Source organism: Lolium perenne, chromosome 2 (assembly GCF_019359855.2).
Source record: "Lolium perenne isolate Kyuss_39 chromosome 2, Kyuss_2.0, whole genome shotgun sequence".
In the NCBI taxonomy this organism is placed as follows: domain Eukaryota; kingdom Viridiplantae; phylum Streptophyta; class Magnoliopsida; order Poales; family Poaceae; genus Lolium; species Lolium perenne.
Genome location: NC_067245.2, coordinates 9529348 through 9553585, shown reverse-complemented (window position 1 = coordinate 9553585; position 24238 = coordinate 9529348). Strand labels below are relative to the sequence as shown.

Sequence of the window (24238 nt, the reverse complement as noted above, 5' to 3'; positions counted from 1 at the left end):
ACTTAAACTTATTTTGTGTTTCAATCTATCTTCATAGATCTTGACACTAGATATGTTTCAGTCCATATCCTTTCATTGAAATTAATTTCTCAATGAAACCTTTTAATCAAGTATATAATTACATCATTTATAACCAACTATATGTCACCTACATAAAGTATTATAAATATGTCTTAGCGCTCCCACTTAATTTCTTGCAAATGCAAGCCTCTTCATCGTCTCTGATGAAATCAAAAAACTCTTTGACTATTTCATCTGGTGAAGATTCTAACTCCGTGATACTTACTTCATCCAATTGAAGTTCGTATACTTATCTAGTATTCCACGGACCAGCAAAACTCTTGGTTGTATCTTGTATACACCTTTAATACACACTTCTGATAAGTAATGTATTTTGCCATCCTACTAACATATCTCATAAAAAAAATATGTAGTGGTTACTAGAATAATCCACATAGACTATAAGCATTGCTACGGAAGATCTAATCTTGTTGTAGTCAACTATTTGAACTTTGTCGTAAACAACTTTTCGACAAGTCAAGCTTCTTCAAGGATATTTCATCCAAGTCCATCAATTTTATAGATCCATTTACTTTGAAAAAAGTATTCATCTATCTTGGATTTCATGGCGTATAGCCATTTTAACGGAGTCAGGGCCCATCATAGCTTCTTTGTTTGTAGTTGGTTTATCATTGTTCATAATCAATCCTTTGTCCACAAATCATTTATTTGATCACAAAGTAAACCATACCTACAAGGTTCAATATGTACTTCGATCTCCATGGCTAAAACACTTTGTAGTCATGGGAGCCATGATCGTCGTGGTCTCTTCCTTAACAAATTTCCTTTGCTGCGATACACTGATCATTATGCTCAGGTTCATAAACCTCATCAAATTATATTGTCCTCCCACTCAAATACTTCACTAGAAACAATTTCTTGGAAGTAAGAAACATTGACAAACACTTTTGTCTTTGTCTACATAGTGGGAAGAATTCCCAATCAATTCTCTCGGGATAACCAACAAAGACATTCATCCGATTTTGGTTGTAAACTTATTTACTTATGCTATGCATACCAAAATTTTAAGAAAAGACTATTAGGATTCATACCCATACCATAACTCGTATGGTGTCATTTCAACGGATCATGATGATGCTCTATTAAGTGTAAAAGCGGTAGTCACTAAAGCATAATCCACAAAAATATAATGGCGTCATAATATTTTATCTCATCATTAATCCAACAAGGTTTGGATACATCTCTTGGATACTTTATCATCACTATGATACTCCAAGAAACGTGAGTTGTAGAACAATTTCATAACTCTCTTAGATGTTCGCTAAAACTCGTAATTCAAATATTTCCACCATGATCCTATCATAGATATTTAACTTTTCTATTACGATGATTTCTACTTCATGCTGAAATTTATTTGAATCCATTCAAATGTTTCAAACTTCTTCCTTATTGAATATATCCACATATATATACTCAATTCATTGTTGGAAGTTTTCATGAAGTAGAAGAATCTCCCGCACACAACTATGCCCAGTGAACCATATACATCATCATGTATTTTTCACTAAGTTAGTTGCCCATTCAACTCTTGGCCTATGAACGGTATTTTAATCATTCTCTTTAGAAAAGATTTGCAAGCACCAAATGATTCAAAATCAAATGACTCCAGAAATCCATTTGCATGGAGTTCCTTCATGTGTTCCTTTCTAACATGACCTAAATGGCGGTTCCACAAATAAGTGGAATTCAAATCATTTGCCTTATGGCATTTTAGCGTCAGTGTTATGTATGTGTGTCTCACCATTAAGATTTATAATAACTTATCCATCGTACATGGAGTAATGTCATAATTTAAACAACTCATTGTTTTTATTTGACCAGAGCAAAATAACAATTTATTAAGCTCTTTATTATAAATTCTAAGGGCTAGATAGAATGCCAATGACGAACATAATAACACTTTATTTTTGTTCCTGACGTGCATTCCTATTCATATTTGTATTCTTGTATTGCGTTGTTTTGTATGACACTTCATACCAACCAATATGGTACAAATACCCAAGAATTTCATTGTGAGACCTAACTAGGAATACAACCATAACATGTATATCATTTATATACACCTGAGCTAGACATTCTAGTCTTTTCTTTCTTTCGCCAATAATCTTTTGTAGTTTCTCTTTTAGCTTCCCTCATTATTCAGAAAAACACATCAACATCATTAACTTCTAGGTTTGTTGGTCAAATACCAATAACCTTGAGGTTCTTACTTTGAAGTTGATCATCATATGACAAGTGTTCCAGATTTCACTATTAGTAACTTTGTAATATGATGAACAGCTTTCACTCATAATTTTATCCATCATATCATGACGACTTTCCGAGACCATGTCTGTACATGCTAGGCTCGTAAAGTTTTAACCTTGGTATTTGCATGTGCAAATCTAGCTTGCACCCGTTTTATGCACACGTAGAATCTATCACACCCGATCATCACGTGATGCTTCGAAACGACGAGTCTTAGTAACGGTGCATATTTAAGGATGGTCACTTCATGGATATGCGAATATCGTTAGTGCCCCAATAGTTGGAGGATTGTGACGCCTTGCGTCTTCAACCTTCGTACATTCCCATAAAACTTATGAGTTTATGTAGTCTCACCAAACTTTATTCTATCATCTTGCAATAAGGTCTTAGATATCACATATATCTCATACCTTGATTATTTCTGAAAACTAAATTTTCAACTCCTTACTTTTCAAACAGATTTGAACTTCAAGTTTCACGGAGACAAGATAACTTTAGGTACTAATTGAAACCATAGCTCTTTGAATCAACAATGTGAGGTTTACTAAAAGTTTGCAATAGGACTTAATCAATTCTTGATTCTTTAACAATACGGTACCAATCCGTAAAGTTTCTTGTCAGATTTTAACAGTATTTCTATCTCAATTACAAGACTAGCGCATGGTAGAAAACGGATGCCAATACTACAAAATTAATTCAAAATACTACTCAGACTATGTTTATGATAATTAGTTCATGTTTTAATCTAATTACTAATGAACTCCCACTTAATACAACATCCCTCATAGTTGTTAAGTGGTACACGATCCAAATTCACTACACCAAAAACCGATCATCACGTGAGATGATGTAGCTTCAATGGTGAACATCAACATGTTGATCATATCATCCATATGACTCGTGTTCAACCTTTCGGTTTCCGTTGTCCCGAGGCCATGTCTGTACATGCTAGGCTCGTCAAGCAAACCCAAGTATTCCGCGTGTGCAACATGGCTTACACCCGTTGTATGTGAATCGTTGAATCTATCACATCCGATCATCACGAGATGCTTCAAACCGACGAACTGTTACAACGGTGCATACGAGGGAAGAACACTTTATTATCTTGATATTAATGTGAGGGATCATCTTATAATGCTACCGTCGCGATCTAAGCAAAATAAGATGCATAAAAGGATTAACATCACATGCAGTTCATATGTGATATGATATGGCCCTTTTGTCTTTGCGCCTTCGATCTTCATCTCCAAAGCACGGACATGATCTCCATCATCAACGAGCATGATCTCCATCATCGTCGGCGTAGCGTCAAGGTTCATGGCGCCGTCTTCATGGTTGTTCACCTCATGTATCAACTATTACAACTACTTTGAAATACTACTCAACATGAAAATTAAAGACAACCATAAGGCTCCTGCCGGTTGCCACAATACAATAATGATCATCTCATACATATTCATCATCATATTATGGCCATATCACATCACCAAACCCTGCAAAAACAAGTTAGACGTCTCTAATTTGGTTTGCATATTTTACGTGGTTTAGGGTTTTCGAGAGAGATCTAATCTACCTACGAACATGAACCACAACGTTGATACTAATGTTTTCAATAGAAGAGTAAATTGAATCTTCACTATAGTAGGAGAGACAGACACCCGCAAAGCCTCTTATGCAATACAAGTTGCATGTCGAACGAGGAACAAGTCTCATGAACGCGGTCATGTAAAGTTAGTCCGAGCCGCTTCATCCCACTATGCCACAAAGATGCAAAGTACTCAAACTAAAGATAACAAGAGCATCAACGCCCACAAAAACATTGTGTTCTACTCGTGCAACCATCTATGCATAGACACGGCTCTGATACCACTGTAGGATAACGTTGCATAGAAAACAAAAATTTTCCTACGGCGAACACGCAATCCAAGCCAAGATGCAATCTAGAAGACGGTAGCAACGAGGGGGTATCGAGTCTCACCCTTGAAGAGATTCCAAAGCCTACAAGATGAGGCTCTTGTTGCTGCGGTAGACGATCACTTGCCGCTTGCAAAAGCGCGTAGAAGATCTTGATCACGATCGGTTCCGGCGCCACGAACGGGCAGCACCTCCGTACGCGGTCACACGTTCGGTTGTTGATGAAGACGACGTCCACCTCCCCGTTCCAGCGGGCAGCGGAAGTAGTAGCTCCTCTTGAATCTGACAGCACGACGGCGTGGTGTCGGTGGCGGTGAAGAAGTCCGGCGGAGCTTCGCTAAGCTACGCGGGAGATATGGAGGAGAAGGGGCGGCTAGGGTTTGGGAGGGGGTGGCCGGCCACTCAAGGGGGGCGGCCAGCTTGTGGTCTTGGGGTGGCCGGCCCCCTCCCTTGGCCCCTCATTATATAGGTGGATCCCAAGTGTTGGTGTCCAAGTCTACGAATAAGACCTGAAACAAAAACCTTCCATAGGAGGGGGGAAACCTAGCCCAACTAGGACTCCCACCCAAAGGTGGGATTCCCACCTCCCATGTGGGGGGTGGCCGGCCCCCTATGGTGGAGTCCACTTGGGACTCCACCCCATCTAGGGCTGGCCGGCCATGGTGGTGGAGTCCCATGTGGACTCCACCTTCCTTGGTGGTTTCTTCCGGACTTTTCTAGAACCTTCTAGAACCTTCCATAGAACCTTCCGCGACATTTTATTTCACATAAAATGACATCCTATATATGAATCTTATTCTCCGGACCATTCCGGAACTCCTCGTGATGTCCGGGATCTCATCCGGGACTCCGAACAAATATTCGAACTCCATTCCATAATTCAAGTGCTACCATTTCAACATCCAACTTTAAGTGTGTCACCCTACGATTCGAGAACTATGCGGACATGGTTGAGTACTCACTCCGACCAATAACCAATAGCGGGATCTGGAGATCCATAATGGCTCCCACATATTCAACGATGACTTTAGTGATCGAATGAACCATTCACATACATTACCAATTCCCTTTGTCTCGCGATATTTTACTTGTCCGAGGTTTGATCTTCGGTATCACTCTATACCTTGTTCAACCTCGTCTCCTGACAAGTACTCTTTACTCGTACCGTGGTATGTGGTCTCTTATGAACTCTTTCATATGCTTGCAAGACATTAGACGACATTCCACCGAGAGGGCCCAGAGTATATCTATCCGTCATCGGGATGGACAAATCCCACTGTTGATCCATATGCCTCAACTCATACTTTCCGGATACTTAATCCCACCTTTATAGCCACCCATTTACGCAGTGGTGTTTGGTGTAATCAAAGTACCTTTCCGGTATAAGTGATTTACATGATCTCATGGTCATAAGGACTAGGTAACTATGTATCAAAAGCTTATAGCAAATAACTTAATGACGAGATCTTATGCTACGCTTAATTGGGTGTGTCCATTATATCATTCACACAATGACATAACCTTGTTATTAATAACATCCAATGTTCATGATTATGAAACTAATCATCCATTAATCAACAAGCTAGTTTAAGAGGCATACTAGGGACTTCTTGTTTGTCTACATATCACACATGTACTAATGTTTCGGTTAATACAATTCTAGCATGATATATAAACATTTATCATAAACATAAAGATATAAATAATAACCACTTTATTATTGCCTCTAGGGCATATCTCCTTCATCAACCACTTTATTGAACAAAAACAACCGACAACGACTTTATAAACTAAATTTAAACTAATAGAACCGACAACGACTTTATTGAAATTACAATAAAATAGATAAATTACTAGTCTAGTCTCTACTCGTCGTCGGAGGTTGTCTCCGTCCAAAGGTCATCCCACCGAGGGTCGTTTTCGGTCCAAGTTGTATTCGAGTTCTCGAGCTCGAAGGCGGCGACGGCCCGACGGTGGCGCCTGTTGGACCTTCGTTGTGCCCTAAGGTTAGCAAAGAACGCGTCGGGGGACCGCGCCCTCCACTGGCGCATCAACTGCTCGTCGCGCTCGGCGATGGCGATCCTGCGCTGCACCTGGCGATGCCGGCGACGGTCCTCGTCGGTGACGAGGCACGGCGGTGGCGCGAGGAACTCCGCCTCCTCTAGCGATTCAACATCCGGGAAGTTCATGTCGTGCCCTGGCCGCCGAAAGCGCCACGCCGCCGCGTCGTAAGCGCGCGCCGCCTCTTCCGGCGTGTTGTACGTGCCGAGGGTGAGGCGGAAGCCACCGGCGCGTATCTCGGCGGTGAACCTACCGCTCGGACGCACTCGAACGCCACGGAAACCGGACGCCCCTCGACGACATGGAGGCATCCCGGAGATGAATGAGCGGAGGCGGTGGCGACGTGTGGTTGCGCCCGCACTCGTCGCTCTATATAGCGCACGCGGGGCATGGCACGTGTCAGCGGTGGCTACACGTCGCACGCCGGCGTCGGCGGGGTGAGGCACGTGTCAGCGGTGGCTACACGTCGCACGCCGGCGTCGGCGGGGCGTGGCACGTGTCAGCGGTGGCAACACGTCGCACGCCGGCGTCGGCGGGGCGAGGCACGTGGAAGAGGTGGCGACACGTGGCACGGGGACGCGACACGAGTGGATATGATACGTTTTATATGATGCGAGATGCAAATAGTTATATGGATGTCATATTCATGTTCATTGGATTTTTCTGATCAATTTTCATATATAAAACTTTTCTTTTTGAGTTACCATTTAAAAGTTATTGAAATAATAGTTTTTATTAAAAAAAAACAGAAAAACAAAAAACAGAAAAAAAACAGAAAAAAAAACGGTTGTTTAACGGCTGCAGGCCTGATCCGCGTCCAACGGCTCCAGGCCGTTGGATTCAAACGGCCGGAGCCGTTGGATGCACTTCACGCGGATCGGCCGCCTCCCCCTCCCATCCCCTTTTGTCGCGGGTCGAGCCACGGCCCGCGATAAAAGGACCCCCCTTTTGTCGCGGGTGGTGGCACGACCCGCGATAAAAGGGGGCCTTTATCACGGTCCGTGGCTCGACCGCGACAAAAGGGGTTAGGTATAAATACCTAACCCCGCGGGCGGAGCCCCCACCCGCGACACCCGGAGGCCAGCACTTAGCCAAAATCACGCCGCCAAGCTGCCGGATTTTTCCGTGCCGCCATCGCCGCCGTCGATCTGCCGCGCCGTCGCCGCCGTCGATCTCCTCTCTCGCCGCGCCGTCGCCGCCGTAGGCCTCCTCGAGCTCCCTCGCCGCGCGCGCCCTCTGCCGCCGCCGTCGATTTCCTCTGCGCGCGCTGTCGATTGCCGCCGTGCCGCGCGCCCCCGCCGCCGCCAATGCCCGTGCCGGCCCCGCCGCCGCGCCGCCGCGCCCCCTCCGCAGGTACAAACCGCCCTGTGCGCCGGCGCCGGCCCCCGGCCGGCCCTCATTTTATTTAAGTTTTTTTCTTAGTTAGATAATTAGTAGTAATTAGTTAGTTTATATTTGTAAGTAGTAATTAGTAGTAATTAGTTAGATAATTAGTAGTAATTAGTTAGTTTAAATTTTGTTGTATATAGACATTTTAGTATGTAATTAGTTAGTTTATTTTTGTAAGTATTTTGTTGTAATTAGTTAGTTTATTTTTGTTGTAATTAGTTAGTTCAAATTTGTAGTTTAAATTTTGTAAGTATTTTGTTGTAATTAGTTAGTTTATTTTTGTTAAATGTAATTAGTTAGTTCAAATTTGTAGTTTAAATTTTGTTGTAACCGCCGACACCCCTCTCGCAAACACACCCCTCTCGCAAACACCCGCCGAGACCCCTCTCGCAAACAACTGACGTCGACTCCCTCCCCCCTCGCAAAAACCCGTCGCCGACACCCTCCCCCTCTCGCAAACACGCGCCCTCTCCCGCTCGCAAACACGCGCTGACACCCCTCTCCCTCTCGCAAACACGCGCCGCCGACACCCTCTCCCTCTCGCAAACACGCGCACTCTCCCTCTCGCAAACACGCGCCCTCTCCCTCTCGCAAACACGCGCCGACACCCCTCTCCCTCTCGCAAACACGCGCCGCCGACACCCTCTCCCTCTCGCAAACACGCGCACTCTCCATCTCGCAAACACGCGCCGACACCCCTCTCCCTCTCGCAAACACGCGCCGCCGAGACCCTCTCCCTCTCGCAAACACGCGTCGCCGACACCCCTCTCCCTCTCGCAAACACGTGTCGCCGATTAGGGTTAGGGTTTGGTTTGTGTTTGAACATTTACTTATCGATTTAATTCTTTTGCAGAAACAATGGATCAATTCGAACGGGACTTGGAACAGGAAGACATATTCGCGGACATAATCCGCGATGGTACAGAAGCCGACCGAGCCGACTCCGGTGATGGAGAAGCCCACGGCTCCGGTGATGGAGAAGCCGACGGCTCCGGTCATGGAGAAGCCGACGGCTCCGGTGATGGAGAAGCCGACGGAGCCGGTGACGGAGAAGCCGACGGCTCCGGTGACGGAGAAGCCGACGACGGCTCCGGTGACGAGGTATTAATGGAATTCTATATGTACATATGTATTGAGGCATTAGTATAGAGGCATTAATGCAATTCTATATGTATTCTCTTAGGCCTCCGAAGATAAGATAGAGAAACGAGGCCCGGCAAAGAAGTTGACCAAAAAAGACCACTTCACAATTGAAGCTATATCACCGGAAGGCCAACCGGTGGTACCCGAGAATGTCGGAGTGAAGTTCAAAAATCAGTGCGGAGTTGTGGTTAGAGATCGTATCCCGATCACTGTCAGAGAATGGAACAAGACGAAGAATGTGTCCGAAAATCAGGTTGCCGATAGGTACAAAGACACACTTTTCAGAGACCTCATGGCACATTTCACTTTGCCAGATTTGGGATCGGAGTCTGAGAATGCTAAGCAGCGAGCGCTAGTGAAGAAATGGGCTCTTAAGAAGATGGGGGAACTTTTCCGGGCGTATAAGAACCGGTTATGGAAAAATTATAAGAAAGACAAGAAGCCTCCATTATTCGAGAACTACCTAGCGAAGCAGGAGCATAACTGGGAAGAATTTGTGAGGTACAAAGAATCAGAGGAGGCTGTGAACCTGTCAACGAAAAACAAGAAGAATGCAAGCGAGAAGAAATATCACCATCATACGGGGCGAGGGGGCTACGGAAGAGCCATGCCTAAGTGGGATGCACAAGAGGCTGAGATGGAGCTGAACGGGATCACTCCAGAACCCAAGCGAGAAGGATGGGACACTAGGGCTCGAAATTGGTTCCTCGCGCATGGCTGTGAGTATGACATGAAGACAGGGAACATTGTTGAAAGTGACACCAGGGTTAGGGTACCCAGGCAAAAATGGATTGAAGTGACGACAGATATAAAGGCGGGAAAACTAAAGTTTGCTCCCGATAGAGAGAAAGACTTGCTGACGCTTGTCCTCGGTAATCCTGAGAAGGGAGGACGAACAAGAGGCTTCGGCCCTAGTGTTCCGTGGTCGCTTGGGTTTCCGGCCGACGCGGAGACTTATAGAAGCCGAGCGAGAGCTAAACAACGCCAGCTGGAGGTGCAGAATGACCGGATGGCCGAGTTCCAACGCCGACTTGACCAGCAGCAGGAGCTTCAGCGGCGGCGGGAGATAAATGAACTAAAAGGACAGCGCCCGCGGATAATACCGCTGACATATCTCAGCGACGAGACAGCAGCGTGGCCGACTCGGAGGCCCCTCCTACACGGATGATGATAGATGCCGGTCCTGGCGACCCCTTGGATGGAATCAAGGAGCAAACACCTTGTGATCTCCATGAGGTGTTCAGGAAGGTTTCTGTTAAGGTGGCGGTCGGCTATGTCTTACCGGCATTTGGACCTGAAGGTGAGCCGGCAACATGGCATGGCAATCCGATTCCAGCTGGCTATGCTCGTGTCGGGGTGGATTCAGTTGTCCCGTCGTGGGAGACATTGGAGCTCGATATCCCTGGAGGTGATGGGGGGCTTACACTCAGAGAGGTGCTGGGAGAAATCATTCTCTGGGAAAAGAAGAATATCAGGCTGCCAGGCTGGGTATCACCTAGTAAAGGTCGTCCCAGAAGGTAAACATCACCTCCTACAGGTGATCGCAGGCCACCATCACCTCCTCCTACTGATCACATGTCGCCACCATCACCCCGTGGGTACGACGTCGACCACGACATCGGTACTCCATCTCCATCTCCAGCGCCGCCGCCTCCGCCCACTAAGACTCGGAATGCACCCAGCCGGAAGCGTTTCAAGAGTCCTGTCCGCAAGAGGTCGCCCCTCCCAAAAGTACCAAAGGTTCCTCCCCCCCGTCCTTGGGATCTTACTGTCGAGGAAAATGCGGCCGCTGTTGCGAAACACAACTATGATCATTTCCATAAGCCAAAACCTCCAGCGCCAGAGCCATACACAGAGAAGCAAATAGAATATGCTACTAGTTTTCTGAACACACCATCGCAGTATGAGTTACACGAGAAGAAGGATGACTATACACGCACTCTTGCGAAGGTAATTGACCAAAAGAAGGATGAAAAGGCTAAGGAGAAGGACATTGCTGGCACGAGCAAATCATCAGCTAGAAGTGCAGATGAGAAAAAGTCAAGTTCAACAAGTGCACCCCTCAAGGCCAAGCAAACGACAAAAGGCAAAAAGAGAAAGGAAGTTCCCCTCCTCGGTGCTCAGCCCAAACAATCGATCCCAGCACTCAAAGTGCTTAATGTTCCCAAGCTGTACCAGGAACATCATGGTGGTATCGATATGGAAGAAGCTGCAAGGCTAGCGGCTGCTTGTTCAGTTACCGTGGAGGAATTGCTGTCTGCAGCAGATGCTGCAATACCCACTGCTGAAGTTGCTCCTAAATTTGTCTACGGGGCCGACTTGGTCAGCAGAGAGCAGCTGCATAAACTGCCAACACATATGCGGAATTTGCATCAGTGGTACCTTGATGCATGCAAGGAGAACAAAATGTACATCGTGGCGAGTATACCATGGGAATATTACTACCGAAAGGAGGAGATCCATATTGAGATGAATGAACTCTGGCAGTTATTCAATCTAGAAGCCCTCGACAAATCTCTCATGAGTTGCTATTGCTTGTAAGTTGTTAACTACATATAAGTTCATTTTCATTCAGTTCATGTTCGTTTTCATTGCATATATATACTCATTATATCTTATGGGTTCTCTTATGCAGACTGAAGATCAGTGAATGCAAAAGTAATAATATTATCAATGTTGGGTTTGTTGACCCAGATAAAATACATGTTGAAACGGTGAAGCATAAACGCGAAGAAACGGGGGGAAACCTACTAAGGTTTTTGGGCAGCAATATTTTCTGTGATTCAATATTGTTTCCTTACAACTACGAGTGAGAGTCTTAATGATCTTTTATGCACATTCAATTTTTCTTACTCGATGTTAAGTGTAATTCCTGACGTATATGCATAACATGTGCAGCTTCCACTGGATTCTACTAGACATTCAACCTGATAAGGGAGTAGTTCAAGTAAAAGACCCATTGAGTAGAGGCCTGGACGGGTTCCAGGACTTGCAGAAGTTGCTCCAAGTGTAATTTCCTTCATCGCCGCGCTTTATCTTTTGTGAGATATCAATTAATTATCCACTCATTCAATCATTCTTTTGCCTGGCAGGGCTTGGCAAGCTTTGAAGAATGTTCATAAGGAGATTACCTTTGCAAAGAAGCTAACATTTACTCCTGTACCGTGCCCCCAGCAGCCACAAGGGACGAATCTATGTGGATACTACGTTTGCGAGTCCATTCGCATGTTAACCACTGAGAAGCAGAACAACAATAAATTCAACGTAAGCAATAACATTCACAACTTTATTTATTATCATCAATATTTCGTTATCAAGACTGATATAGTCATACTCATCTCATTTTCGTATATAGGTCGACTACATGCGGGACAGACTCCAACCAAAGGAACACGCACTAGGAATCGCGGAGGAACTGGCGGGACTTTTGGTTAAAGAAGTAATAAACAACAAAGGCTTGTTTAGTCCAAATAGATGCTCTACCTCCAAATAGACGGTCGTTAGTACCGCTTGTCGATCGTGAGCTCCATGTATATATGTAGGGAATCTACGAATATGTGTAAGGGGAATCGACTTTTGCTTCCAATATTTGTTTGATCGATCTATATATATATAATGAATGAACGTGTACAACTTCTAGTAGCGTACAAATATATGCAACTTTTATTTTCGAACGAAAAAAATGAAATAACAGGCGGTCGGTGGCGGGGGGGGGAGGGGTGCTGCACCCCTCAAACCCTAAAGCAGCAGCGTTGTGCGCACGCCACGTAGAGGGCCTTTTGTCGCGGGTGGTAATACCGCCCGCGACAAAAGGGCCTGTGCCCTGCGCGCCCCGCGGCTGCCACGTGGTGGAGCTTATGTCGCGGGTCGTAAGCGACCCGGGACAAAAGGCCTCCCTTTTATCGCGCCTTGCTTGTCGCGCCTGGCCGCCCGCGACAAAAGGCCCTTACCACCCGGATCAAAAGGCCTGTTTTCCACTAGTGACTGTAGGACATGCATAACCCATGAGCCATAAGCGGAGCGGGAGGGTGGGACGTACCATCGGAGTTGGGTGGCGGGGCCGTTACAACTGAACACACGCATCCCGGTGGCAGATCGAGGATGGCGGGGGATCCGTGCTGGGGCATACCCTAGCGGGTCGGGAGAGGCCGACCTCCGACGGCGTTGGATAGTTCGGTGGCGGTGGATGGCTTAGCGGCGAGCGACGCGGGAGCGAGGTTTACGTCCTCTGAACGTGGTCGTGGAAGGCGAGCAGGCGGGCTGCGACGGCAAAGTGAGGCTAGAGGGCGCGTGAAAACTGCTACAGACGTGGGGGCTCAGGACATCTCGAGCGAGCGGAGTCCGCCTGAAGGACAATGTCATCCAGCGTTGGTCGTAGTGTTGCAAGGCCAAGATTAGTTGGATCACCACCCTCTCTCCCTTTTTATATTAGTGGAGACTAGGAAACATACCCGTGCGTTGCTACGGTTTATTTTTTAATAAATGTGGATGGAATATACGTGCTGCTGAGGGTGGAATTGAACTGCTCTCATTTGATGCACTCAATTTGTGAAGTTACGTTTAGTAGAATGTAGGGAATATAAATCATTCTTTTCGGATCAAGAACAATAAATTAAAAAGAAATTGTATCCAACAGTACATATTGTTTCCAGTATCTGTACAAATACGTGGATTAAATAATATACTGCGTTATGAGCTTAAACAAAATATTTTTGTGAGTTATATAGAAAGAGCAAAATGTTTGTCCGTGCACAGAAACTGTACACAGAGACGACATTGTAGGAACCTAAGCTTTCTCTGAAACTATTCGTTGCCAATAAGTTTTAGCAATCACCTCTGACTTTTGACTTTTGATGTTTTTTTTCCTGTTTTAGTTGTGTTCGCTCTGAAACGATTGATTCCTTGACAATTAGCTGCAAAGAAAGTTTCCACGAGACCGAAAAAATGTAGTGTGGAGAATAGGTTGGAACGGACATGCGAATTGGATGATTAGATTAACAGGCGACGGTCAAATGGCTTATATCCAGTAACAAAGCACGAACCACTACAGGCCTCGATGGGCATCGGAGTCCCAAATTCCCAATCCAAGAGCTTCCTCCGCGAGATAGAGATGGTGCCGATGAAGCGCCGCGCCCTCCTCGCTGTCCCAGTCCTCCTCTCCTACTCCTTCCTCCTCCTCAGGCCCTCCTAAGTCCTACGAGCCACTTCAATGCGCTCGGAGACCTCCGACCCCGACCAGCGATGCCGCCTCAATGTCTACGTCGGCACGTCGCGGACCTCCGGTGAGGGCTCAACCACAGCCTCCTCGACCTCTGCTGGTCAGTCCCCATTGCCGACGCCCGCATCCCGACCTCAACTGTCCAGGACCCCGCGCCGCCAAATCCACTCAGTCGCCTGGAGCAACGCGTGTTTGCCGTGGTGGATTGGGCAGGAATAGGATCGATCCCTACTATTTTTTCTTCGATATTTTGGTGCGGGATCGTAGGAAGAAGTAGGAGCTGACTGAGACACATGGATAAATTTGCGGACTGAGATCATGCCCATGCGTCTAGGAGGCGGCGAATCACGCATCGGGCGCCGTGGTCTCCCTGGTGGAGCGGTGGTGGATTCCTAGGCGGTCGTTCGGTGGAGGTAGCCGGGTCAGCGAGTTGGGCGGCGGACAGCGTGCGACCAGGAGAAGGCAGGGATTAGATGAGCCGCGGTGGCGTACACAGAATTGGAAAAGTGAGCGCCAGGATCCAGAGCGAGGCAGGGGAGCCGCCGAGCCGGCCGCGCGATGGTGACAAAAGGCCTGCGAGCCGGGTCAGCGGTACGAAATCGTGCACAGACGAAACGGTATGTAACTTATCGGTGGCAGTGGGGTAATTTTCACCAGCGTTGGTCGTAGTGTTGCAAGGCCAAGATTAGTTGGATCACCACCCTCTCTCCCTTTTTATATTAGTGGAGATTAGTGGAGTTGACCCATAGCAAAAGTCAGCTCAGCATATCGACAGATGGGCCTTTTTGTTTTTTTTCGAAGTGGAAGAGCCTATGTTGATTCCGGGTGAGCTATATACACTTTTGGTATAACAATTTGTATTGGATGTGCAATTTAGTACCACATCTTGCAAAACGTGAACCGCAGTACCAGAACTTGTATTGAGGGAGCAAATAGGTACCAAATCATTCTAGAGCCGACATGTGGCATTGTAAATTTTGCACAAACAACCCTGTATTTTTCTCTAGCACAAGTCGCCTTGTTGAGGTCTTATAGGAGGGTCCCACCTGTCAGTGTCAGGAGAAAGATTAAAATTGATTGGGAGAGGAGGGAATTCGAACTCAGCACCTTGGCCTAACGCACATACGTGCTTGTCAACGCACCAATAATTCTTTTGGGAAATATTGTAAGACGGGTAAACTTTGTACATTATCATGCGGGGCGACGCAAAAAGAACACCCAAATTATTCGCGCGAGTCCATTTGCGTCGGCTGAAATGATCGAAACTGACCGCGCGTCCGTTTGCATCGGGAGATGCCCCCAATGGAAGCAAAAAAAATGGTTCCATTGTTTAAAAATAATTTACATAGTGATAAAAAGAAAATATAAAATATAGAAACTAAAAGCCCTAGCCTACTCCTCGTCGTCGTCGAGCACGACGAAGTCCGGTACCTGCCACAGCCAGTTGGCAACCGGCAGAACGTACGCCGGTGCCGCCGGTGGTGGAGGTGGAGGAGCCGACGGGTTGAACGGCGGAGGTGGAGGCGGCGGAGGGTGCGGGGCCAAGTTCTGTAGCGCTTGTTGTAGGGCATGTTCCTCCGTGAGGCCAGGCGGCATGATGTCGGTGGCATACCGTGGCAGTGGCGGCTGCACCGGTCGGTCCACCTGCGAGACGAGGACGTCGAGCCCTCGATCTCCTCGTCGGTCATGGTCGGCGGGAAGTCAAACTTCCAGCCCTCCGCCATGGCCGCCTACCAGTCGTGGAAGACGCAGGCGATGAAGTCGTCGATGTCGTCCTTCGCCTCCTCGTTCTGGTAGGCCAGCGTGTTGTCGTCGTCGTCCTCATCCTCGTCGTCCTGTGGAGGCGCCGGCGGGTGCCGTGCTCGACGACGAGGCGGCGGCGGGTGCACGAACAGGAAGTCTCAATCACCGAGGAAGCCCGCATTGCTCCTCAGAACCTCCTCGGTACGACGCCAGGTGTGCCAGTGATATGAGCTAACGGCGAAGGCAGGATCGTCACAGAGGTCCGGCGGCAGGTAAGCCCGCCTGCGCCGGATCTCGGCGCTCCTCTCCGGCTTGCGACGAGGCACCGGTTGGACATGCACCCGGCGGTAGCTGAGCCGCCAGCCGCCGCCAGGAAGGTGCACGTCCCTCCAGCGGTCGCATGCCACCCAGTTGGCGTGCAGCACCCGCGCCATATCGACGGGGAGCGGCACCCTGTTCGCCCGCGCGTCCTTCTTGGTGCCGCTTCCGGACGCTTCGGAGTCGTGCTATTTCTTTCCCATGGTGGATGCGGCGGCGCGCGGTGGTGAGCGGAAGTGTCGGTGGTGTGAGCAATGGCAGGGACGATGCCCGTCGCATTTTAAAGGACGGGCACGCAAGTGAGCCGTGGCATCCTCCCTAGGAAGTTGAGTGTGCGGGCTCCGGCGTTGCAAGGTACACCAGCAGATGAACACGAGGTCGAGGATGGTGACGACGAGAATGAGAAAGCACATCCTCGTCCACAAGTTGTCGTGGTCGCGCACGGCATCGACATGCTCGACACCGCGAAGAACACCGCACCAAGCATGGCAACCTGTCGCCCATGCCAACGCTTCTTCGCTGCAACATCACCCGCCTACACCATGCCGTACGGCCATACCCCATAGCCACCAGGAGCAACAACATGACTGATACATGCGTGCAACATCGGTCGCATCACACTGCTCCAAAGCACAGCTACCTCCCGCGAGAACCGGTTGTACTTAAGGACCAGAAGGCAAGCGCGACGAACGCCAGCGACAGACACCGCAAAACCCGATAATGCTTTACAGGCCAGACACGCAGATCGGCCTACAGTCGGGTGCTCGTTGGCGGAAGCAACCCGCACATCGTCACGTGATTTTTTTTTTTGCACAAGAGGGGTCAAGAAGACCCCAGAGAAGCTTCATTCCACACGTGGCGGGTACAAATTACAAAGAGGCCCTTTTACGTCACTCGCACTGAGAAACCAGGAATTTGAAGAAAGGACCTCAAAATTTACAAAAAGCACCCTGGAGCAAAAGATGAAAAAGCAATCAGGTCCCTGGGTGCCGCCGCCACCAACCGCTGGTGATCTCAAGACGTTTCCGTCGAGATGCGGTGCCGAGATGCCCAGCAGCACGCTTCCGGCGCAGCTTTGCATCCGCCGGTCACTTCTCCTCCTCCGGGGACGAACCACTTGTCGGCGAAGAAGCGTTGAGCCCCGGCGAACGAAGCAGAGAAGGGCCTCCGTCTTGGAGGTTGTAGTCGGCCCGCCATGCCGGCCAAAGATCGCGTCGTCGATGAGGAGCGACGCGTGTTTCGCACGAAGGAGCTCAGAAGAGGAAGCTCCATAGCACCCTGCAGGCAAGCGTCGACGAGCTCGGATCCAGTCCGCCCTTCCACCGCTTCCCCTCTCGCCACCACGGCAAGACGAAGAAGAAAGCAGAGGAGTCGAATTAGAGCAGCAGCCACATCGGCGGAGAGGACATGATCCCTCCCCCCAATCCAAAATCGGCGAGCTTCTTTTCTGCTCCTCCTCGCCACCATGGCCGGCTAGGAGAGAAGAAGGGACACACCTTGCAGCATCGGGCTGGCTCTCCCCCACGCTACCACGGCCGGCCAGGAGAGTATCATCTTTACTGCCATCCATGGAAAGAGAAGAACCTGTGGCCACCAGCTTATTGGGGAAGACGGTGCCGCTCCCTGCATCTCCTCCCTCCAGCCACCGGAGCAGAGGAAGAACAAGCAGCAGCCCTAGGCTGGTCAAGATCTGGCGGCGGAGATCCAGACCACCGTCTCCACTATGGGGCAGACGCCCAGACGGTGGCATACAGCCACAAAACCACAAACAAACCTAAAAAACTAGACCTAGAACTACCCGGCACCAACCTAGACCTCCTCCAGCCAGCTATTCCGGCGGAGTGGCCGTCGGCGGCCCGGTCAAGGGCGGGGGAAGAACAAAGCTACTGTAGTTGAGTGAGAGCCCGAGGAGGGGGAAATCAAATCGCATCCCCGTTGCACATCGTCACGGGAATAGCACTGCCATCCTCATGTTCGTGCGTTTCTGCATTCAAATAGAAATATTGGACGGCCTAATATTAAGCATGAATAACTGTGCTTCCTAGTTGTATTCCTGGTAAGTTCAGCAGCATAAGGTTTTGTGTTCTAATCCCATCCATGCGCTTGCGTTTTTAATTCTTTCTACGGACAATGATAGGTGGGACCCGCCTGTAAGCCATCACCAAAGGTAACCTCTGCCATAAAAATAAATCTAGGGGTGTTTGTGCAAAATTTACAATGCCACATGTCAGCTCTAGAATAACTTGATACCTATTTGCTCTCTGAATACAAATTGTGCTACCGTGGGTTCACGTTTTATACAAAATGTGGTACTAAACAGGACATCCTATACGAGCCCTGACCGTAACCACACATTTCTCCTCTCCCGCGAAAAAAAAGGCGGTGGCCCATGGCGGTGCGGCCGGTTTGCTCGCCGGCGCGCGCGTGCGTAGCGCGCGGCTCCATCGAGCTTGCCGGACCGCGTAGCGCGCATGGCCGCGGGATTCCGGTGCGGTTTTTCCGGCGAGTTCTGTTGGAGCTGCATCTCACAGCTCCCTTCTTCTTCTACCTCTCAAACTTTCAATCTCTCTTGTCTCTCACTCTCTCTCTCACAGAAGAACACACACGCACACAGCTTACCAAGGAGAACTTCTGCTTTGCCATTTTCCTCCTGGTGAGAACACATACATTGTTGCTCTGCCCGCAGCCTCTACATTTTTATTACGGAATGCATACTATATATACACGAGGCAGACACTCATGCCACTGCTCCACTAACCACTAACTCCACTCATGCGCTAACTAGACGTGACTACTTCTCACTCCTAAAATCACTCTAGGACTCACCGATCTAGACATGCAGACTTGACCAGCTAACACTACGACCTCTTCTTCCTGGAATCTCTCTAGAACCAAACTAACAGATACACAATGTGCACACATGCACGTATACACATCATATGTCAAGGTTAATTCTAACAAGTTCCTCCCTCCGACGCCGCTCACCGACCTCGATCACCTGCGCCGTCGCTTCCCACGACGCTGCTTGTACAGCCCCTGCGTCGTAAGATCGGGAAAGGGCGCGGTGCTGCCATGGCCGGCGCACGCGAGCTCCGTCACCATGCGGGGCCCAAGCTTCGCCGGCGTCCTCGCGGAGTCCCTCGACGGCACGGATCCGTTGGACACGGCCGTTCTCACAGCAGCCACCCAAAGGTCAAATTATTTCTCCTACCGCCGAGATAAATTCCTTGATCTATTGCTGATAAGGGGGATCCCAGCAGATCCTCCTAGGTGTTGCCCGATCTTTCACAGCGAGAACCCGGGTAGATAGATACCTCCAATTACGCGCGGAACGCAACCTGAAGTAGGGGATAAATCCAGCAAGCAACGTGATGGAGATCACCACGCCTCAAGACCAAAGCACGACAATCCTTGATGAACACAAGAACCTCCGCAGCAACGATAATAGATAAACGGCGGCGCCGTCCCCGGAGGGATGCTTCACCAAGCACACACGCGATAGCGTTTAGACTAAACTCAAACTGATTCCAACCCTAAACCCTAGCCGTCCCACCCTTATATGAGGGGGTGGCCGGCCAGCCCTAGTGGACTTCCCTAACTTGGCTTGGACAGGCCCAAACCAATACTAACTCGATCTTATTAAAAACCCTAATTGGCCCACATATGACCATAGATATAAAATACAATAATTAACATAACTAGCTAGGTGGAGTCGTAAAATTGGGCTTCACCTTGGCCTTCATGCCCGTATCATCCTCCCCCCCTTCAAGAAGCGTTGTCCCCAACGCGTGAGGGTCTTCTGGAAAAGGTGACGTGATATGAACATCACACATCCGCGCCGTCTTCAAGTCTTGCCTGCCTGCCTTCCACACCACATCCTCCCTCGCGGCTTGCTTGACTTGATACAGCACTTGGCGTCTCCTTTCTTTTCCACATGAGTTTGGACTTCGGCGCCAATACCTTCTTCTTGCGAGGTTTTGATGGACCCCTGTGTCGCTGAACATGACCCTGCACAAGATGTGTAATGCCTGGGCCACATAAATATCTCACACGTCCATCCTTGCCTCGATGCATCCGCGGTGTCGCGGAAAACTGGACTGCAGTACTCCTAGCACGGTAGTGCTGCTGCTCACTGTCTCCACTAATGCGCTCGCCTTCCACTCCTCCCACGCGCATATGCGCCATATGTACTGAAACACCATCAGCACAAACACCATCAGTCTGTATACTGACATCAACACAAACTGGACTGTAGCACATGCTGCCACATCTTCATCAATAATAGGATTAGCTTCATCCGGCTTGTCACCAACAAGAACTGGCTTGTCATCTACAGGCATGGCTGAAACATCACCAACATCAATGCTTGGAACATCATGCACCTCATGCACTTTAGGCTTGTGCAACTTCGCCTTACGCACCACTAACTCCACATCGGACTTGATATGATCATCACCCAAAGGCTTCAAAGTCCGCTGTTTGCCACCATGCATAAAAGAATATGTATTTGCTCGCCCAGCATGTGTCACATTACGATCATACTGCCATGGACGCCCAAGTAGCAATCCACATACCTCCAATGGCAACACATCGCACTCTATCTCATCAATATAATCATCAACTACAAATGGCACACGCACCTTATGAGTAATCTTCAGCATAACACAGCTATTCGACCACTCAAGACGCTTAGGTTCAGGAAGACGCCATGTAGACAACCCCAATGCTGCCACCATCGCCTTGCTAATGCCATTAGTACAGCTACCACCATCAATCATCAACTTGCAAGCCTTGCCCTTTATAATGCACTGAGTCTGAAACAAACTCCATCGCTAACCCTTGTCAACTGTCTTGCAAGCAGTATCTTGTACCTTCTTGAGTTGCATATTCAGCCCGCTCAATGGTACATCCTCCTCAACAGTCACAGTAGTGCTCTTGGTACCAGAGCCAGGTTTCCTCTCCTCAGTGACTACCTGTACTGGAACAACCTCCTCCACGGTAGTGTTAGAGCACACCACCGCTTTGTCCAACTCCGTGGACTTAACCCGAAATCTAGCACGTAGAAACTGCTTGAAATCTGCCCAACTAGACCGTATACCAATGATACCCTGAACTATCAGAAAATCATGGTACTACTTAGCCAGAACATCATTAACACGCCGGTATGCAATATCAAATTCAGTTTGGCCACCGAACGTACTATCCACCGCCTTGCATTTCTCAAAACCACCGTCAATGTGTGACTCCCAAAGCTGAAATTCCGCCGGTGTCGCGGAACTAGCCAACCTCCACGTAACGGCATCGAAAGGCGAACCCGTCAGAAAATGAATGTAGTCGCGGTAGATGTCTTCCTTCCGACCCATAGCACGAAAACGTGAAGAAACAGTAGCGGAAACATCCCCAGCAGCAGCAGACGGAACAGCAGGTAAAACAGCAGCGGCAGACAACATCGCCAGAGGCAACACAGCTGCAACCGCAGTGGGTTGGCCGGTCAGGGGGCCGATTTGGCCGGCCTGGGCACCGTCCTGGCCGGTCTGCGGCCCGGTCGAACCGGCCTGTATGCCGGTCGGGCCGGCCTGGAACCCTGTTGAGCCGGCCTACAGCCCGGTTGGACCGGCCTGGTGACCGGATGGTCCGGTCATGGATCCGGTTGACCGGCCTGGAAAACCGGACGGGCGGGCAGAAGCCCCTGGAACTGGCCCGGATGGCACCGGCCTTGGAGCCGGTTTTGGCCGGATTGGCCAGCCTGGATCCCGGTCCGACCGGGTCTGGCACCGGCCCGGCCGGTCCTAGAGCTGGTCGACCGGTCTGGGCGCCGGACCTGGTCGCGATTTGCCTTCTTCTTCCCGACTCCAAACACCCAATTTCGCGATTTTGACTTCTAGAACAGCCATGGATGATAGGCAAACTGTACCACAGCAGCACCAAACTTCCTCCAACCAACCTCCTTCGACCTAGAGCCAATCTCCTTCGATCTAGAGCCAATCTCCTCCGATGCAAACCGATCTAGATGCGATCGATCAACAAAACCTCGTTGTGAGCAACCCAGAAAACTGATACCACATGATAAGGGGGATCCCAGCAGATTCACCTAGGTGTTGCCCGATCTTTCACAGCGAGAACCCGGGTAGATAGATACCTCCAATTACGCGCGGAACGCAACCTGAAGTAGGGGATAAATCCAGCAAGCAACGTGATGGAGATCACCACGCCTCAAGACCAAAGCACGACAATCCTTGATGAACATAAGAACCTCCGCAGCAACGATAATAGATAAACGGCGGCGCCATCCCCGGAGGGATGCTTCACCAAGCACACACGCGATAGCGTTTAGACTAAACTCAAACTGGTTCTAACCATAAACCCTAGCCGTCCCACCCTTATATGAGGGGGTGGCCGGCCAGCCCTAGTGGGCTTCCCTAACTTGGCTTGGACAGGCCCAAACCAATACTAACTCGATCTTATTAAAAACCTTAATTGGACCACGTATGACCATTGATATAAAATACAATAATTAAGATAACTAGCTAGGTGGAGTCCTGAAATTGGGATTCACCTTGGCATTCGTGCCCGTATCAGTTGCTGCTGGAGAGCGTTGTGCAGCTGTTCATATTCTTCCGGACTTGACCGTGTCCATCTGCTATTTTGTCAAGACGTTCTGGCTCTGGTTGTGCATTTGGTAGACAGCAGATGGAAGCTCTGAGACCCCAGTAGTGTAGATAAGTATGTGGCCACCAGTCAATGACACAGAAATTTGGATCACAGATATGTATCCGACGGCCATCCCTCTTCCCCTGATCCGGACAGATAAGGCACCTTGCAGGAGGCAAACACCACAGCCACCCACACCATATCTCGAAGGAATGGAACAGAGCTGGGCATATCTAGCAATATATACACCGTGGGTGACCGGGCGATTGTGTACCCTGCCTCCTCCTCTTCTTAGTAAAGCATATACAACTAGGCAGCTAGCTAAGTGCGTACTACAATGGCCCCTGCCGTGATGGCTTCCTCGGCCACTACAGTGGCGCCCTTCCAGGGCCTCAAGTCCACCGCTGGCCTCCCCGTCAGCCGCCGCAGCGCCGCCAGCCTCGGCAGCGTCAGCAACGGTGGAAGGATCAGGTGCATGCAGGTATGTGCATCTTTAAAGTAGTAAATGCACGAGTTTTATTGACAGTCCAATTCACTCCGCACCAAATATTGAGCTGACATCCATCTCATGTATATGTGTTCTGATCAACAATTCAGGTGTGGCCGATTGAGGGCATCAAGAAATTCGAGACCCTATCTTACCTGCCACCGCTCTCGGCCGAGGCCCTCCTGAAGCAGATCGACTTTTTGATCCGCTCCAAATGGGTTCCCTGCTTGGAGTTCAGCAAGGTTGGCTTCATCTTCCGTGAGTTCGGCAGCACTCCCGGATACTACGACGGCAGGTACTGGACAATGTGGAAGCTGCCCATGTTCGGCTGCACTGACGCCACCCAGGTCCTCAAGGAGGTGGATGAGGTCAAGAAGGAGTACCCTGACGCCTATGTCCGCATCATCGGTTTTGACAACATCCGTCAGGTGCAGTGCGTCAGCTTCATCGCCTTCAAGCCACCAGGCTGCGAGGAGTCCGGCAAGGCATAAACTGCCAGCTGAAACAACGGCCGCTATATACTTTTGGCGAAGACTCGGTTTATTTTGCATTTAATGTGATTGTGTTTGCACGTATTCAAGTATGTATGCACCTACCGACCTAGGAAGAGCTGATATGTGAATTCTAGAACCGGCTACATGTAAAAGCATACACATACACATATAATATTATATATTATTTCCGAGTGTATTTATATCCACTCCATTGTTTGTTGAGTTGCACAGCATGCTTTTTCTTTCCTTGGTGTGCTTGACCTCTCTGCTAATTTTGGCCGGTCAATTTATTTGCCAATTTGGGACTCTTCCTTTGAAATATCTCCAAGGAGTTCACGTCATTTATATTCTCCAAAATCTGTCTACAACTTTTTGGATGCTAAATATCTACCTAAGCTGATTGAGAATGATGCTTAATTTGTGTTTTTTTTGTATCCCTTAGTACTTCCAGTGAAAAACGTTTCCTTGAAAAGATGGATAATCATAGAAGAA

At 48.8% G+C, this 24238-nt stretch overlaps 2 protein-coding genes across 9 annotated transcripts in view; one reads left to right on the top strand and one right to left on the bottom strand.

Annotated features, from left to right (window-relative positions):
• The window catches only part of LOC127331105 (uncharacterized), a 45197-nt gene extending 22246 nt beyond the window's left edge, over window positions 1-22951 (bottom strand). Inside the window, exons 1-3 of one of the 8 annotated variants that reach the window (XR_011751306.1) lie at window positions 22671-22930; window positions 11967-12070; window positions 10384-11181 (exon numbers count right to left, since the gene is read on the bottom strand). Coding sequence is in view for 2 of the 8 variants with exons in the window: in XM_071825851.1 (XP_071681952.1) it covers window positions 16959-17864 (906 nt within the window). In the remaining 6 variants the exon portion in view is untranslated. The other 7 variants (XR_007869608.2, XR_007869607.2, XR_007869609.2 and 4 more) reach the window with 7 other exon arrangements.
• A 68-nt stretch (window positions 22952-23019) lies between these two features.
• LOC127331107 (ribulose bisphosphate carboxylase small subunit, chloroplastic 1) lies at window positions 23020-23952 on the top strand. Its single transcript, XM_051357179.2, has 2 exons — window positions 23020-23246; window positions 23363-23952. Exons 1-2 carry the CDS (start codon window positions 23103-23105, stop codon window positions 23741-23743), a joined length of 525 nt encoding a protein of 174 aa, XP_051213139.1. The 5' UTR covers window positions 23020-23102; the 3' UTR covers window positions 23744-23952.
• The last annotated feature ends 286 nt before the right edge of the window (window positions 23953-24238 follow it).

What these genes read in the sequence shown, in the direction of transcription:
- LOC127331107 (XM_051357179.2), top strand. Translation starts at nt 23,103, where the DNA reads ATGGCCCCTGCCGTGATGGCTTCCTCGGCCACTACAGTGGCGCCCTTC. An exon ending in GAAGGATCAGGTGCATGCAG is followed by an intron (nt 23,247 to 23,362) that starts GTATGTGCATCT and finishes TCAACAATTCAG; the next exon opens with GTGTGGCCGATTGAGGGCAT.